We start from the raw sequence: 16,956 nt of genomic DNA, 5'->3' as shown, positions 1-16,956 counted from the left end.
TAGACTGAACGATAATGACCTCTTCTCTGCTTCCTGACGCAGTCTCTTCTGGCTACACTGCCTTCTTTGACATTTCCTGTGTCAGGACCTCCGCACTTGCCTTTCCCTCTGCCTGGAATGCTGTTCCCCACATCTCCCTTCATGTCTTCCTGTGGTTGAATCTTTCCCAACTTTTAGGTCTCTGCCCATAGGTCACCTCCTCAAGGAGGCCCTCCCTGATCGCTCCTAACTAAATTCACCACCCCACTCCATAACCTGCTACTCCATCACCCTGTTGCATTAAAAAACAAACAAACAAACAAAAAACCCCTGCAATTGATTAGATCATAAACTCCCTGAGAGTAGGGGGGTCTCTTGGTCACAGCAGTGTCCCCAGCACAGGACTAGTGGATAGTAGGTGCTCATTAAATAAGAATCAAGAGGCAGGAGTTCGAGACCAGCCTGAGCAACATGACAAAACCCAGTACAAAAATCAGCTGGGCTTGGTGGCGCATGCCTGTAGTCCCAGCTACTCGGGAGGCTGAGGCAGGAGAATCACTTGAACCCAGGAGGTGGAAGTTGCAGTGAGCCGAGATTGCGCCACTGCACTCTAGCCAGGGTGACAGAACAAGACCTTGTCTCATAAATAAATAAATGAGGCAGTCAAGTGAAAGAGCAAAGCACACAGGGCTCTGTGAACCTGGGTTTGAATCCAGGCTCGGCCCCTGGTGTGCTGTGTGGCTTTAGGCAAGTCGTATCACCTCTCTTTTCCTCATCTGGAAAGTGGGATTAACATACCTCTCTTGCTGGAGTGTGGGGAGGTTTAATCCAGCAGGCACCAGCCCTGGGGCTCCCTGAGTCCTCCTGTAGGCAAAAGCCCCAGTCCTCGTTTGCAGATGCCCTGGAACCTAGCCCCGCTCAGCCAGGGTCCCGAGTCAGGGAAAGCTTGTGAACGGCAGAATCGACAAATCAGTGAAGACACAAGCAAATGCCTTCGCTTGGTAATTAAGTTCGCTTGGTGATTAAGTCCTTAAACATCCCAGCCCTCCCTCATCTGAGCCCTAAGGACATATTTTGCAATTCTCCAAAATGCTCAGAATCAACTGCACCGCCTGTCCCTTTGCACAGACCACACACCAGGCACCCCCAGGTGTGCTCTTCCCCCAACTTCCACTCTTCTCGCCAAGTTCCTACTTGTCCTTCAAGTTCACTTCAATGCCCCCTCCTCCAGGAAGCCTGCCCTGAACCCCATTTTCTGAGTTCCCTCAGCCCTGGCTGTCTGGGTCCATCTTTTCCCAAATCCTGGGGCTCCCTGAGGGCTGGGCAGGTGCCCTAGAACTCTTAGAGTCCCCTGTGTTTTCCAGCACAGATGTGGGCAGAGTGGGGAGCCCTAAATACTCAGTATTATGGAGTATTCATGCAGCCAGCGTTCGAATCCCAGCTCAGCCACTTTGCAGCTTTCTAGTCCTGGTGAGTCGGGTCCCTGTCACAGACTCAGTCCCCGCCCCCTGGAAGATGGGGTGTACACAGGAACCTGGCCCTGGATGCAGAGGGTCAGTGAAGTTTTCTGCAAAGCACGGTCACCGGTTCAGCAAGCTGCATTGCTCAGTAGCAGGGCTGCTGGCCCTGGCCATCCCTGAGTGCCTCGCTCTTCTGGGGCTCAGTTTCCCCATTTGGCCACACTCCCCCTTAGACAAACACAGACGGGGCACCACCTGGCTGGGCAGGAGGGGGCCTCGGCAGCTTCTCACGAAGAACGGCAGCCAAGGCGGGGGGCGGCGGGGCTGGCACGGGCCGGCCTCGTTAAGCTGCCAGTCCTTGGCACCACTCCGCTTTCGTGGAGGCGGCTGGAGAAGGGCCCAGGCCTGGCTGTTGGGGGACTGAGGAAGCTAGGATGAAGCTGAGACCCTTTTTCAGAGGGAGCAGGCCCTGAGTGGTGGCAGGGAGTTCTGTGTTCGCTTATTAAGCACCTACTGGATGCCAGACCAGGCTACTTAGGCAGGGCGTTTGCCCATGCTGTTTTAGCTGCCAGGATCGCATTTCCTGTTCGTAGCACTAACCACTGCTCAGTCCGTCTGATGGCAGTCTGGAAGACACCACCTCCAGGAAGCCTTCCAGATTCTCTAGAATGAACCAAGCACCTTTGGGTTGGCACAGTACCTGAGTTTTCCCCATCACGATTTGATCACTCAATATTTATTTTATTTTTAGAGACGGGGTCTTGCTCGGTGGCGCACTGCTGGAGTGCAGCGGCACGATCAGAGCTCACTGCAGCCTCAAACTCCCGGGCTCTAGCGATGCTCCCACTTCAGCCTCCCGAGTAGCTGTGATCACCCAATATTATGACCAGGCCATCGAATGCAGACAGAGCACGTGGGAGGTGGCAGGCACTGTGCCTAGTGCTGTCCACGCTCAGCAAACCCCATGGTGCAGGTGCTGATGCCGCCTCCTTTTTACAGAAGGGGAAACTGAGGCTCGGAGTGGTTGAATGGTGGAGTGAAGCCACGTGGCCTGGGGCCTGATGCACAGAAGGGCCCCAGGAAAAGGTGATTTCTATCCCCAGGGACAGTGAGCTCACTCACGATTGAAGAAGGCCTGAGCTGGAGAAATGGGGATTCATTCATTCATTCATTCATTCATTCAGCAAACATGTATTGGGCAGCCGTTGAAAGCCAGGTTACTCAAGCGTGTCCAAGTGACAGGTGGTGCTGGACACCTCCAACGTCTGTTCTCCTCCTCCATAGTAACAGAACCCCTGGTTTTCAGCTGCACATTTGGTCATTCAGCATAAAGACTACATTTCCCAGCAACCTTTCTGCCAGGTGTGGCCCGGTGACTAATTCTGGCCAATGCAGTGTGAGCAGAAGTGGTGCCTGGGATTTCCAAGAAGTGTCCTTAAAGGGACAGGGCGAACCCTTCCTCACTCTTTCCTCCTCACTGCCTGGGAGGCAGATGTGATGGCTGGAGCTTACACAGCTGCCTTGTCCCACGAGGAGGAGGCCACTCCCTGAGGATACGGTGGATGGAAGGAGTCCAGGCTGCAGATGCCATAGCATGTCCATGCCATCCCAGGACTCACTACTCACATTTCATATTCAGGCCTGTATCCCTACGCAGCATGCCACAGCCAACCCGAGCCTGACCACCACATTTGTCCCTCTCTCTTTCTATTTTTTCCACCCTCGCCTCCTCTCATGCCTGCTGGACTGAAAAAACTGCCTCTGCTTGGTAGCACTGGCCTTCAAGGACCGTCCACAGTGGCCAAGGCAGTGGCCTCTGGATAGTGTGGCCTCTGTTTGTGGCATTAGACAGAGCAGGGGCAGGAGTGCCGCCAGGGGCTGTGTACGGTGGCTCACACCTATAATCCCAGTACTTTGGGAGGTTGAGGCGGGTGGATCACTTGAGGTCAGGAGTTCAAGACAAGCTTGGGCAACATGGTGAAACCCCGTCTCTACTAAGATACAAAAATCAGCCGGGCATGGCGGCATGTGCTTGTGGCCTTAACTGCTGCCCACCTCGGCCTCCCAAAGTGCTAGGATTACGGACACGAGCCACTGCACCCGGCCTTTTCTCCTTTGTTTATAAGGACACCGGTCACATTGAATTAAGGACCCACTCTCTAGAATGATTTCATCTTGGCTTGAATACATCTGCAAAGATCTTATTTCCAAATAAGGTTCCATTCACAGGGGCTGGCCACAACCGGGGCTTAGGGGCTCAGCGTCTCTTTCTGGGGCCACGATTCTGCCCACTACGTGGTACAAGAGATTTGTGTGGGAGGTGATCTCAGGAAGCTGTGGGCGGGGAGAGAAGTGAGCGGGGAAGGAAGGAGACAGCAGCGGGCTCACTGACAAGGCAGCACGGGGTTCATTGACTTCTGGGGCTCATTCAGCTGGGGACCTCCGGGAGACATGGAAGAACTGACTTCGATTTGTCCCAGCAGAGGGATGAGGGGGTGGGGCATTTACCTACCACTTCCCATCTGTTGCTGGCTGCAGGCTGCTCTGGGAGGTATTAGGCCAACACGGAAAACCGAAAGACTAAATAGCCTGGCAAAGTGAAGTTGAGGAGCGAGAATTCTGTTCCGGGCAGAGGGAGCAGCATTTGCGAAATTGTAGAGGCGGGCAAAGCACGACGCCTCTGGGGCATGGCAGATCATCCCGGCTTCAGAGACTGGCAGGGGCCCAGCCCTGGGGCTGTATGTAGACCACAGAGAAGAGTGTGGACTTTTATCTAGAGGGCAATAGGGAGCCATGGGAGAGTTTAGAGCATGGGAGAGACGATCACGCCCACGTTACAGGTCTGGAAGCTGAGGCCCAGACAGCCTAAGGAATTTAGCTGATGTTATGCAGCTTATGAATGGCAGAGACGGAAATCAGAGTTGAGTGGGCTGCAGACAGATGGAGAGTGTGAAATTTGGGGGATAGAGACTGGGGAGGAGGTGAGGCTGATGCCCAGGGCTGAAGATCAGGCAGCGGGCACAATTGGAGACCCAGATGGAGAGGCAGTGGTACAGCAAGAGAGAATGAAGCTGGTGCAAGCCTGGAGGCCAACCTCGCAGTGAGGACTTGAAACCACTGACCCCCACTAGCCCCACCCTGACTCCGGCACTTCACCCTCCCTCTAAATCAAGTCCAGCTGGGCTCTGAGGATGTACGGACTCAGACCTGAGTCTGGACAAAGAGCCAGCTACGGAGAGAAAGGGCTTTCCAGGCGGGAGGCACAGCTCGTGCAAAGGCCCTGGGGCAGGATCCCGCCTGGAGTGTTGGAGGTACAGTGAGGCAGCCTGTGTCTGCAGCAGAGTGAGGGATAGTGAGAGGCGGTCAGGAATTTGGGTTTTAGGCACTGATCTCATTGTAGGCGGGGGGTGGCCACAAGTCTGTGTCCCTTTGAGAGTCTCAGACGAGGGTAACATTGTCACCTTCCTCAGTGTATCGCCAGGAACCTCCAGGAGATGATGCTGGTAGGGTCTTAGCACGGTAAGGACTGAATCTGCACTGCTGGGGGCCACCAGCCCTTTTGTGCTACCCCTGGGCCTCCTTGGGTCCAAAGATGCCCTGAGTCTTCAAGAAGTTTTCCTGGCTGCGTGTGTGGCTCACGCCTGTAATCCCAGCACTTTGAGAAGCCAAGGTGGGCAGATCACCCGAGGTCAGGAGTTTCAGACCAGCCTGGCCAACATGGTGAAACCTTGTCTCTACTAAAAAATATAAAAATTAGCTGGGCGTGGTGGCGTGTGCCTGTAGTCCCAGCTACTCGGAAGGCTGATGCAGGAGAATCGCTTGAACCTGGGAGGCGGAGGTCGCAGTGAGCCAAGATCGCGCCACTGCACTCCAGTCTGGGTGACAAGAGCAAAACTGTCTCAAAACAGAAAAAAAAAAAGGAAGTTTTTTCAAAGGTTGCCAGGGCACGCGCAAACCACAGACCTAGGAATGATGCATTGGCCACAGGCCCAGGGAGGTGGCAGCTCCTGGGACAGAATGCACCAGGATGATGTCACAGAAGCTGGGGGCATCTAGAACCCTGGGGGCACCTGATCTCCGTGTCATCTGCCAGAAAGGCCACCTGTGCCAGCACCTCCTGAAACTGGCCTTCAAAGACACGATGCACGCTGGGCTGCCGTCCACACCACCTCATGCCTAGAGCCACGGGGGTCACAGTGGTTGTGTCCCTGCCTCCGAGCCACGTGGTCCCTCTAACTCAGCTGCCCGGGCGTCCTGGCCACAGGCTCCCCAGGGGGCCCTGGAGATGCCCAAAGGCCCTCCGCCGGCCGTCCCCAGGGGGACCTAGCGGCACGCAGCCGGCGACGCGGGCGGCCATGGGGCGGCCACGGCCTGGCCCGGCCCTGGTGGCGGCCAACGCCTTGCTGGTCTTGTGGGTGTTCCAGCTGCCCGCGCAGGCGGTGGTGCGGGCCGTGCTGGAAGACAACTCGAGCTCGGTGGACTTTGAGGACCTGCCGGCGCTGTTTGGCGTCCCCCTGGCCCCCGAGGGCATTCGGGGCTACCTGATGGAGGCCAATCCGGCCAACGCGTGCCAGCCCATCGAGGCCCCGCGACGGGGCAACCGCTCCCTGGGCGCCATCGCGCTGATCCGCCACTACGACTGTACCTTTGACCTGAAGGTGCTGAACGCCCAGCGTGCCGGGTTCAAGGCAGTCATCGTGCACAACGTCCACTCGGACGACCTCGTGAGCATGACCCACGTCTACGAGGACCTGAGGGGCCAGATCGCCATCCCCTCGGTGTTCGTGGGCGAGGCCACGTCGCAGGACCTGCGGGTCATCCTGCGCTGCGACGCGTCGGCCCACGTGCTGCTCCTGCCCGACGACCCGCCCTGCCGTGACCTGGACTGCCACCCCGTGCTGACCGTGTTCTGGCCGCTGGGCCGCACCCTGGCCCTGGTCATGTCTGCCTTCTTCGTCCTGAACCGCCTGTGGCTCTGGGTCCAGGCCCGCTGGAGGCGCAGGCAGGCGGTGAAGATGTCCACCTGTCAGAAGGCCCAGGTCCGCACCTTCACGCGGCAGAACGACCTGTGTGCCATCTGCCTGGACGAGTACGAGGAGGGGGACCACCTCAAGATCCTCCCCTGCTCACACACCTACCACTGCAGGTGCATCGACCCCTGGTTCTCCCAAGCCCCCCGGCGCTCCTGCCCCGTCTGCAAACAGTCGGTGGCCGGCACGGAAGACAGCTTTGACTCCACCACGGAGAGCTTCAGCGACGAGGACCCCTCCCTGCCGGGGCACCGGCCCCCGATCTGGGCCATACAAGCTCGGCTGCGCTCCCGGAGGCTGGAGCTGCTGGCCCGCACCGGCCCCCACTGCCACTGCAGAGCCACGTCCCTGGGGGCAGAGGATGCCACTGTCTCCCCGGCCCCTCCTGAGGCCCCCGGTCGGTAAAGATCTAGGGCAGGGAAGGGGGACGACGAGGAATGTTTCTGATCTGAAGAGAATAAAGTGGGTTTGAAAGCAGATTCTTGGCCTTGCTACTGTCGGGCCATCCGCCTCTGGCTGGGGTTGGGAGACACCCATCCCACCGAGCCTGAGACCGATGCCCGTTTCTGCAGGTGCGCGAGGGGAGGTGAGGGCTGGGGGACCTTTTCGGGGCGGCTGTGACCGTGGTGCCAGAGTGGCTCTGAGACGGGGCATCCACGCTTTGGTTCCAGTCCTAGGCACACGGGCCGCTGGTCCTGGATCAGACGGCCTTATTTTTCATTCACATTTTTTTTCTTTTTGTTTGAGACAGAGTCTCGCTCTGTTGCCAGGTGCCAGGCTGGAGTGCAGTGGAGCGATCGTGGCTCACTACAACCTCTGCCTCCCAGGTTCAAGCAATTCTCCTGCCTCAGCCTCCTGAGTAGCTGGGACTACAGGTGCGTGCGGCCACACCCAGCCAATTTTTGTATTTTAGTAGAGATGGGGTTTCACCATGTTGGCCAGGCTGGTCTCGATCTCTTGACCTTATGATTCACCCACCTCCGCCTCTCAAAGTGCTGGGATTACAGGTGTGAGCCACCACGCCCAGCCATGTTTTTTCTTTTAAAATAAACATTTTACCCTAGGCACGGTGGTAGCTCACGCCTGTCAATCCCACCACTTTGGGAGGCCGAGGCGGGCGGATCACGAGGTCAGGAGATCGAGACCATCCTGGCCAACACGGTGAAACCTCGTCTCTATTAAAATACGTGTTCCTTTGGAACTGGTTTACATTTCCAGAAAAGTTGCAAAGGTGCCACAGAGTTTTCCAACCCCTTTTACTCTGTTTTCTCTGATGTCTCATGGAATCCCAAGCATGATGGGATGGGAGGCTGAGGTGGGAGGTTTGCTCAAGGCTAGAGGTTTGAGACCAGCCTGGGCACCATAGCAAGACCCCATCTCTGCAAAAAAATTCTTTTTTTTTCTTTTCTTTTTTTATTCCTTTCAATGTTATCCAACAAAAAAATTCTTTTTTTTTTTTTTTTTTTTTGAGACGGAGTTTTGCTCTTGTTACCCAGGCTGGAGTGCAATGGCGCGATCTCGGCTCACCGCAACCTCCGCCTCCTGGGTTCAGGCAATTCTCCTGCCTCAGCCTCCTGAGTAGCTGGGATTACAGGCACGCGCCACCGTGCCCAGCTAATTTTTTTGTATTAATAGAGACGGGGTTTCACAATGTTGACCAGGATGGTCTCGATCTCTCGACCTCGTGATCCACCCGCCTCGGCCTCCCAAAGTGCTGGGATTACAGGCTTGAGCCACCGCACCCGGCCCTAAAAATTCTTTTTAAAAATTAGCCAGGTGTGGCGATGTAGTTCCAGCTAGCTGGGAGGCTGAGGAGGGAGGCCTGCTCGAGCCCAGGAGGTCAAGGCTGTAGTGAATTATGATCATGCCACTGCACTCTAGCCTGGGTCACAGAGTGAGACCCTGTCTCAAAAAAAAAAAAAAAAAAATGTTGGCTGGGCGCGGTGGGTCATGCCTGTACTTTGGGAGGCTGAGGTAGGCAGATCACAAGGTCGGGAGTTCAAGACCAGCCTGACCAACGTGGTGAAACCCCCTCTCTACTAAAAATAAAAAATTAGCTAGGTGTGGTGGCGTGCGCCTGTAATCCCAGCAACTCAGGAGGCTGAGGCGGGAGAATGGCTTGAACCTGGCAGGCGGAGGTTGTGGTGGGCCGAGATCGCGCCACTACACTCCAGCCTGGGCAACAGAGTGAGACCCTGTCTCAAAAAAAAAAAAATGCAAGGAAGCCAGGGGGTGTTCTGGGCAGTGAGGGGGTTGCTTGGCCGTGCACCAATGAGAAATAGCTACTAGGTGAGGCCACGGGAGGAAGAAGGTCAAGGCCGCCTCTGTGACTTCCCCTGGAACAGCGTGAATATGAGAGTCATGTGCAAAACGCAGATGCAAGCCCAGGCAACCTCCAGGGAGCGCCCACTCTGTGCCAGACGCTGTTCCAGGCACTCACACACAGCAGTGAACAAAACAGAAAAGTCTCTGCTCTCCCGGGACTATTACTCCAGGGTGGGGGATAGATACAAAATATATAATTCAATAAATGAGCAGGGAGATGTCAGCAGGAGAGAAACGCCGGAACGAAAACACGGAGGGGTCATGAGATGGAGACAGCTTGGGGGTGGTCAGGGAGCTCGGGGGGAACCTTAGAACGGAGACTCAGGGCTGGGCACGGTGGCTCACGCCTGCATCCCAGCACTTTGGGAGGCTGAGGCAAGCAAATCACTTGAGTCTAGGAGTTCGAGACCAGCCTGGGCAACATAGTGAAACTCCATCTCTCCAAAAAATACAAAATTTAGCCAGGTATGGTGGTGCACACCTGTGGTCCCAGCTACTCAGGAGGCTGAGGTGGGAGGATCACTTGAGCCCAGGAGGTCAAGGCTGCAGTGAGCTATGATTGCACCACTGCACTCCAGCCTGGGTGACAGAGAAAGACTCTGTCTCAAAATAAAAAACAAACAAACAAAAGACCAGGAGAGGAAGGAGGCGTTAGTGCAGGAAGGAAGTTCCAGGCAGAATGCACAGACCATGCAAAGGCCCTGTGGCAGGACTGCACCTGGCACATGGGAGGAAGAGCGGGAGCTCCATGTGGCAGCAGCAGAGTGAGTGAAGGGGGAGAGGGAGGAGGGGAGGGTGGGGAGGGGATGGGGCAGGTCGTGCAGGCCCTTCTAGAGCTTAGTAAGAAACTTGGATTTTGTTCTGGGGTGCTGACTAAAACCACTGGAGGGGCAGGGCTTGGTGGCTCAAGCCTGTGATCCCAGCACTTTGGGAGGCTGAGGCGGGTGGATCACGAGGCCAAGAGATCAAGACCATCCTGGTCAACATGGTGAAACCCCGTCTCTACTAAAAATACAAAAAATTAGCTGGGCATGGTGGCACATGCCTGTAATCCCAGCTACTCAGGAGGCTGAGGCAGGAGAATTGCCTGAACCCAGGAGGCGGAGGTTGTGGTGAGCCGAGATCGCGCCATTGCACTCCAGCCTGGGTAACAAGAGCGAAACTCCGTCTCCAAAAAAAATAAAAATAAACAAAAAAAATAAAGAAAAGAAAGCAAGAGACACCGAGACAGAGACACAGGAAAGACAGCCATGTGACAGCAAAGGCACAGACTGGAGGGTGCACCCACACACTTGCCACCTCCTCTTTTTGAGAAGACACCAGTCACATTGGATTCGGGTCCATCGTAATGACCTCATCTTAATTTGATTACATCTGCAAAGACCCTACGTCCAAGCAAGGTCGCATTCCCAGATATCAGGGGTTAGGACTTGTTTTTTTTTTGAGATGGAGTCTCGCTCTGTCATCCAGGCTGGAGTGCAATGGCACAATCCTGGCTCGCTGCAACCTCTGCCTCCCAGGTTCAAGTGTTGTACTGGCCCGGGCATAGGAGTCAACACCAAGACAAAAGGATGCCAAATTGCAGGGTCTTTATTGCCGGCGGCCACGGAGGACTCGCGTCTCTCCAACCCGTGGCCCCGGAAGGAGGGTGTCAAGACCTTTTATACCCGTAAAATCACCTCGGGAGTGAGGGTGAGGGGCAGGGGTGGGGCTGAGGGGTTTCAGACGTTCTGAGGGCTAGCGGATTCTGTAAATCACCTCCTGGGCGGAGATGAGGGTGAGGGGCTCTGGACATTCCAGTGGATTCCTGGGCGAAGATGAGGGTGAGGGGCTCGGGACATTCCGAGGGCCAGGGGACTTTTGACATTCTGATTGTTACTTAAGTGGTTCACAAAAGTCAAGATAAGCATTTGTTTACACATTGTCTGGGTAGGGTGGAAGTTACAGTCCTTAATTACTTATTCACATTTGGGTTACAGAGAGCAGTTTCAACAGAAAGCCGTGGTATGGTTGAGGTATGCAGGTATGCAGTTTTACGGGGCTTTTGCCATGTCACACAAGCAATTCTTCTGCCTCAGCCTCCCGAGTATCTGGAATTACAGGCGCACACTACCACGCCCGGTTAATTTTTTCGTATTTTTAGTAGAGATGGGTTTTCACCATGTTGGCTAGGCTGGTCTCGAGCTCCTGACCTCAGGTGATCCACCCGCCTTGGTCCCCCAAAGTGCGGGGATTACAGGCATGAGCCACCGCGCCCGGCCAGGACTTCAACATATGTTTTGAGAGGATGCGATTGAACCCATAGCACAGGGGTAGAGGAGGAGGCCCAGCTTTGCGGAATGGCCAAACCTGGATTTAAAGCTGGTTTTGCCGTTTCTGGCTTTGAAGTGATGGTCACGGCCATTTCTTTCTCTGAGCTCCACTTTATGGGTATGAAAAACGGACATCCTAACAGCATGTAGCTCATATTCTTGCTGGGAGATTTTAAAGAGGTGCTTCACACAAATACATTTTTTTTTTTTTAAGACTGAGTCTCGTCACCCAGGCTGGAGGGCATTGGCACGATCTTGGCTCACTGCAACCTCCACCTCCCAGGTTCAAGTGATTCTCCTCCCTCAGCTTCCTGAGTAGCTGGGATTACAGGTGCGCACCACCACACCTGGTTAATTTTTGTATTTTTAGTAGAGATGGGGTCTCACCATGTTGGCCAAGCTGGTCTCGGACTCCTGACCTCAGGTGATCCTCCTGCTGTGGCCTCCAAAAATGCTGGGATTACAGGCATGAGCCACTGCGCCCGGCTGGCAAATACAAAATTTAACGTGCTTCCTCCACCTCTTCAATTGCCACAGTGCTGGGTCCCACTTCCACACCTTTGCACAGGCAGTTCCCTGCCCAGACTATCCTCCATGCGCCTCACCCAGCCTAGCTCAACGTTACCTTCAGTACCTCACACACATCTACAGAAAGGATCCCAAATACGAGAGTCAAGAGTCCTGGGTTTGAGCTGGGCACAGGACTCACACCTGTAATCCTAGCACTTTGGGAAGCTACAGCAGGAAGATTGAATGAGCCCAGGAGTTCAAGACCAGCCGGGGCAACATAGAGAGACTCCATCTCTACAAATATATATGTGTGTGTGTGTGTGTGTGTGTGTGTGTGTGTATTTTTTGAGGTGGAATTTCACTCTTGTTGCCCAGGCTGGAGTACAATGGCGCGATCTCAGCTCACCACAGCCTCCGCCTCCTGGGTTCAAGCAATTCTTCTTCCTCGGCCTCCCAAGTAGCTGGGATTACAGGCATGAACTACCACACTCAGCTAGTTTTTGTATTTTTAGTAGAGACAGCGTTTCTCCATGCTGGTCAGGCTGGTCTCGAACTCGCGACCACAGGTGATCTGACTGCCTCAGTCTCCCAAAGTGCTGGGATTACAGGTGTAAGCCACCATACCTGGCCTACAAATATATTTTTAAAAGTTAGCCAGGCCTGGTGGTACCTGACTGTAGTCCCAGCCAGTTGGAAGGCTGAGGCGGGAGGATCACCTGAGCCCAGGAGGTCAAGGCTGCGGTGAGCTATGATCACACCACTGCATTCCAGCTTAGCTTGGGTGACACAGAGAAACTCTCTCTCAAAAAAAAAAAAGTCCCGGGTTCAAATTCCCAGCTCTGCTACTGACTGTGAAGCCCCTGAGAAAGACACTGATCCCTCAGAATCTTGGCTTGCTCCTCTGTAAATGAGGATAACAGTGCTACCTACCTATGGCAGACATCTGTTTGGAGCCAGCAGCATGATGCACCTGTGGGAAACCACGTATCTACCATTTCGAGTACAGGCAGCTGCAAGGAGTGCGGAGAAGAGATCTTCTTCCTGGTTTTGGGTAGTCACATGACCCAGGCCTGGCCAATGATAGCATTGCATCCTCTAAGCCACATTGATTGGTTCAGGATGGGACATGTGAACCAAGCTGGGCCAATGAGAGCCAGCCCTGGGATTTTTCCAAAACGGATTAAAAATAAGCCTTCTCCAGAGCAGTGCCTGGTTCACCGTCTGTAATCCCAGCACTTTGGGAGGCTGTGGGAAAATCACTTGAAGTCAGAAGTTCAAGACCAGCCTGGGCAACATAGTGAAACCCCCATCTCAACTAAAAATACAAAACTTAGCTAGGCGTGGTGGTGGACGCCTGTAATCCCAGCTACTTTGGAGGCTGAGGCAGGAGAATTGCTTGAACCCGGCAGGTGGAGGTTGTAGTGAGCTGAGGTGCCTTGCTTTCCTCCATTTAGTTCACACTCACACTGCTATAAAGAAACACCTGAGCCTGGGTAATTTATAAAGGAAAGAGTTTTAATTGACTCACAGTTCTGCATGGCTGGAGAGGCCTCAGGAAACTTACGATCATGGCAGAAGGGGAAGCAAACACGTCCTTCTTCACAAGGTGGCCGGAGAGAGAAGTGAAGAGCTAAGAAGGGGAAAGCTCCTTTTAAAACCATCAGATCTCATGAGAAATCTTTCTCACAAGAACAGCATGGGGGAAACACTCCCATAATCTAATCACATCCTACGAGGTCCCTTGCCTGATATGTGGGGTTTACAACTCGGATTACAATTCAAGATGAGATTTTGGTGGGGACACAGAGCCACATCGCCCTCTCAGCATCTCAGCTTCCTCAGCTGTCAAATGACAGTGACCCAAGGCAGACCACAAACTTTTCTGCACACAGTTGCCCGTGGGCCCTCCTATCACCCTTTGAGCTTGGGGGTTGTCAATTTCCCCATTTCTCCCAGGAAGCTGGCATGCAGAGAGTGTACCACCCCTGCCCAAGTGCCACAGCTAAGGAGAAGCTGCATTAGGCCCCGGCATCTGCCCTTCCCCACACCCAGCTCCCCAAACCTCCCGTCTCACTGGCTGTGTCCCAGCTTGGCCCCTGCCAGGCCAGATGTCTGGCTGCAAATTAAACAGATTTGCTGTCCGAGGTCAGATTGCTTCTTTTGTCTTTTCTCCTGTCCTGCTCCAAGGTCTCAGGTTTTATGCCAGGATAGTTAAACTCTTAGAGACAGAAAACATTGCTGGGAAGGAAGAGCTGCCTGAACAGGGTGATATGTCTTGGGTTGGCACGCGCTATACTGCCTTGTCCGGCAGTCCACATTCTGCCCGGGGCTCCTAGTGACTAGGGGTTGGAAGAGAGAGAGAGAGAGAGCCCATGGGCAGAACACGTTGGTGGTGGGGGGTGGTCAGACATTATTGCACTGTACCTTTTCATGAATGGGCAGAGAAATATAGCCCAGAGAGAGGCGGGGCCCGTCCCTGCTCGCCCAGTGCGTTGGGGGTCAAAGACAAGACTCAAATTCATGTCACCTGACTTCAGTGGGCTAGCATTTCCCTAAGTCTTGTCTGAGTAGCTCATGAGTAAACAGATAATTGGCGGCTGGGCATGGTGGCTCACTCCTGTAATCCCAGCACTTTGGGAGGCTGAGGCAAGAGAATCACTTGAGCCCAGAAGTTTGAGACCAGCCTGGGCAACATATCTAGACCCCATCTCTACCAAGAAAACAAACAAAAAAATTAACCAGGTGTGGTGGTGCATGCCTGTAGTACCAGCTACTCGGGAGGCTGAGGTGGGAGGGTCACCTGAGCCCAGGAGTTCGAGGCTGCAGTGAGCTACGACTGCACCACTGCATTCCAGCCTGAGCAAGAGAGTGAGACCCTATCTCAAATACAACAACAAAACACACACACACACACAACTTTGGGGACCAGTCCTCACACACAGAGATCCCGCCTCCGCTCCCACTCGGATTAGATTTTCTTCACTGGTGTGTTTTGCTAATCAGATTTTAATTGCACTACAGTGAAATTGACCAATTTGTTTTCTTTCAGGGTTCTTGTTCCCTGTGTCCAAAAAAACTTTTGCCTACCCTGAAGCCACTTTGTTTTCCTCTAAAATCTTTATAATTCAAGCTTTCATGTTTAGTCTATGATGCATCTCGAATTGATTTTTGTGTATGGTGTGAGGTAGGGGGTAGGGCTCTTTATTTCCCCACACAGGTAGCCAGTTGTTCCAGAGGCTTTTGTTGAAAATACTTGCCTTTCATCATTGGATCATCTAAAAGCAAATGACCGTGCGTATATGTGGGAGTGTCTTTTTTTTTTTTTTGGAGACAGAGTTTTGCTCTTGTTACCCAGGCTGGAGTGCAATGGCATGATCTCGGCTCACCGCAACCTCCGCCTCCTGGGTTCAGGCAATTCTCCTGCCTCAGCCTCCTGAGTAGCTGGGATTACAGGCATGCGCCACCATGCCCAGCTAATTTTTTGTATTTTTAGTAGAGACGGGGTTTCACCATGTTGACCAGGATGGTCTCGATCTCTTGGCCTCGTGATCCCCCCGCCTCGGCCTCCCAAAGTGCTGGGATTACAGGTGTGAGCCACCACGCCCGGCCGGGAGTGTCTTTTTCTGTGTTCTATATTCTGTTTCATGGATCTATTTGTCAATCCTTATGCCAATACCCTTTTCTTGATTACTGTCTGTAGCTTTATTAGGCATAGACTTCTTCTCTTTGTTTTCTTTTGCTTGTTTGTTTTTTTAACAGAGTCTTGCTCTGTTGCCCAGGTTGAAGTGCAGTGACACAATCATAGCTCAGTGCAACCTTGACTTCCTGGACTCAAGTGATCCTCCCACCTCAGCCTCCCAAGTAGCTGGGACTACAAGCGTGTGTCACCATGCCTGGCTAATTTTTTTATTTCTTGTAGTGATGGGGTCTTGCTATGTTGCCCAGACTGGTCTCTAACTCCTGGCCTCAAGCAGTCCTCCTGCCTCGGCCTCCCAAAGTGCTAGGATTGCAGGCGTGAGCCACTCTGCACAGCCTGGACATAGATTTCAAAGAGCAAGATCCGTGTGGCGTCAGCTTCATAGCCAGACTTTCAGCAGGACCAAGGGAACTGTTGGGAGATGGGAGCACCAGTGTTTTCTCCAGGGATTCATCCATGGATGAGCATTCCTCTACGTAGCATCTCATAGCATCTTTGCTCCCAGAACACACTTCATTCTTGGGATGACACCCAGTCAGACTTCCTGAGCGCCTGGGACTTGTTGATTGGCGTCTCATTTCATTTGTTTATTCATCACCTATTTGCCAAGTGCCTTCTATGTGCCAGACCCTGTGCTGGGCTCTGGGACACTGAAGTGATCACGGCAAACCCAGCCCCCACCTTCACGAACCGTGTCCAGTGTAAGAGGCAAACATTGACCTACGTTTGAACAACTGAGCAAGAATGTTTCAAATAGCGACGAGTCCCAGGAGAGAAATCAGAAGCAGATAAGATCAAGCGTGTGAGAGGCAGGATCAATCGAAGAATGCTAGAATTACTGGGTGAAAGTTGAGGGAGAAACGGGATATTTGCACAGTCTCAAAGTAACTCTCTCATGATATTTATTCGTTGGAAGAGAATAAAGATAACTTTCCTGGGGGGGGGGCGGAATCTGACAAATACCACCTTAGCCAAGGGATCAAAATGAATGCCCCCAGCGACAAGACACAGTGACAATGTGTGCCTCCTGATCTGAGGTTCTGAGGGGACCACAGCGTCATCTCAGTGGGATCTGGGCAGAAATGCAGAATCTCCGTCTAATCATGATTAGACACCAGAAAAACCTGAATTGAGTGACCTTCTGAAAAACATCTAGCCAGTGCCCTTCAAGAGAGTCAAGGTTGGGCCGGGCACGGTGACTCACGCCTGTAATCCCAGCACTTTGGGAGGCCAAGGCAGGAGGATTATTTGAGACCAAGAGTTGGAGACCAGCCAGGGCAACATAGCAAGACCCCGTCTCTACAAAAAAAAAAAAAAATTAGCTGAGTGTGGTGGTGCATGCTTGGAGACCCAGCTACTCGGGAGGCTAAGGCCAGAGGATCACTTGTAGCCAGAACCTGGAGGCTGCAGTGAGCTATGATCACACCACTGCTCTCCAGCCTGGGCAACAGAGCGAGACCCTGTCTCTAACAAAAAGAGAGAGAGAGAGAAGGAGTCGGTGGCCAGCAGGCAGTGTGGTTGGGAATGTCCTCTGTGAGTAGGGGGCATTTAAACCGAGGCGTGAAGAATGAGGAGACAGGATGGGAGAAGGTCAGATTGCAGGGGGTGGGGACGTCATGGGCACATGGGCAGGAGGGGCTGGT

General features: G+C 53.5%; 1 protein-coding gene across 1 annotated transcript; it reads left to right on the top strand.

Annotated features, from left to right (window-relative positions):
• Window positions 1–5,509: 5,509 nt before the first annotated feature.
• On the top strand, window positions 5,510–6,948 carry ZNRF4 (zinc and ring finger 4). The gene has a single exon (XM_012435819.2). It carries the CDS (start codon window positions 5,612–5,614, stop codon window positions 6,872–6,874), a length of 1,263 nt encoding a protein of 420 aa, XP_012291242.2. The 5' UTR covers window positions 5,510–5,611; the 3' UTR covers window positions 6,875–6,948.
• Window positions 6,949–16,956: the final 10,008 nt, after the last annotated feature.

This window comes from Aotus nancymaae, unplaced genomic scaffold, assembly GCF_030222135.1.
Source record: "Aotus nancymaae isolate 86718 unplaced genomic scaffold, 86718_ANA_hifiasm-v0.15.2.pri h1tg000028l, whole genome shotgun sequence".
NCBI lineage: Eukaryota > Metazoa > Chordata > Mammalia > Primates > Aotidae > Aotus > Aotus nancymaae.
Note: the sequence above shows the minus strand (reverse complement) of the source record. Positions and strands in the feature narration are given on the sequence as shown.

Excerpts from the sequence above, each read along its gene's own strand:
- ZNRF4 (XM_012435819.2), top strand. The coding sequence starts at position 5,612 with ATGCCTAGAGCCACGGGGGTCACAGTGGTTGTGTCCCTGCCTCCGAGC.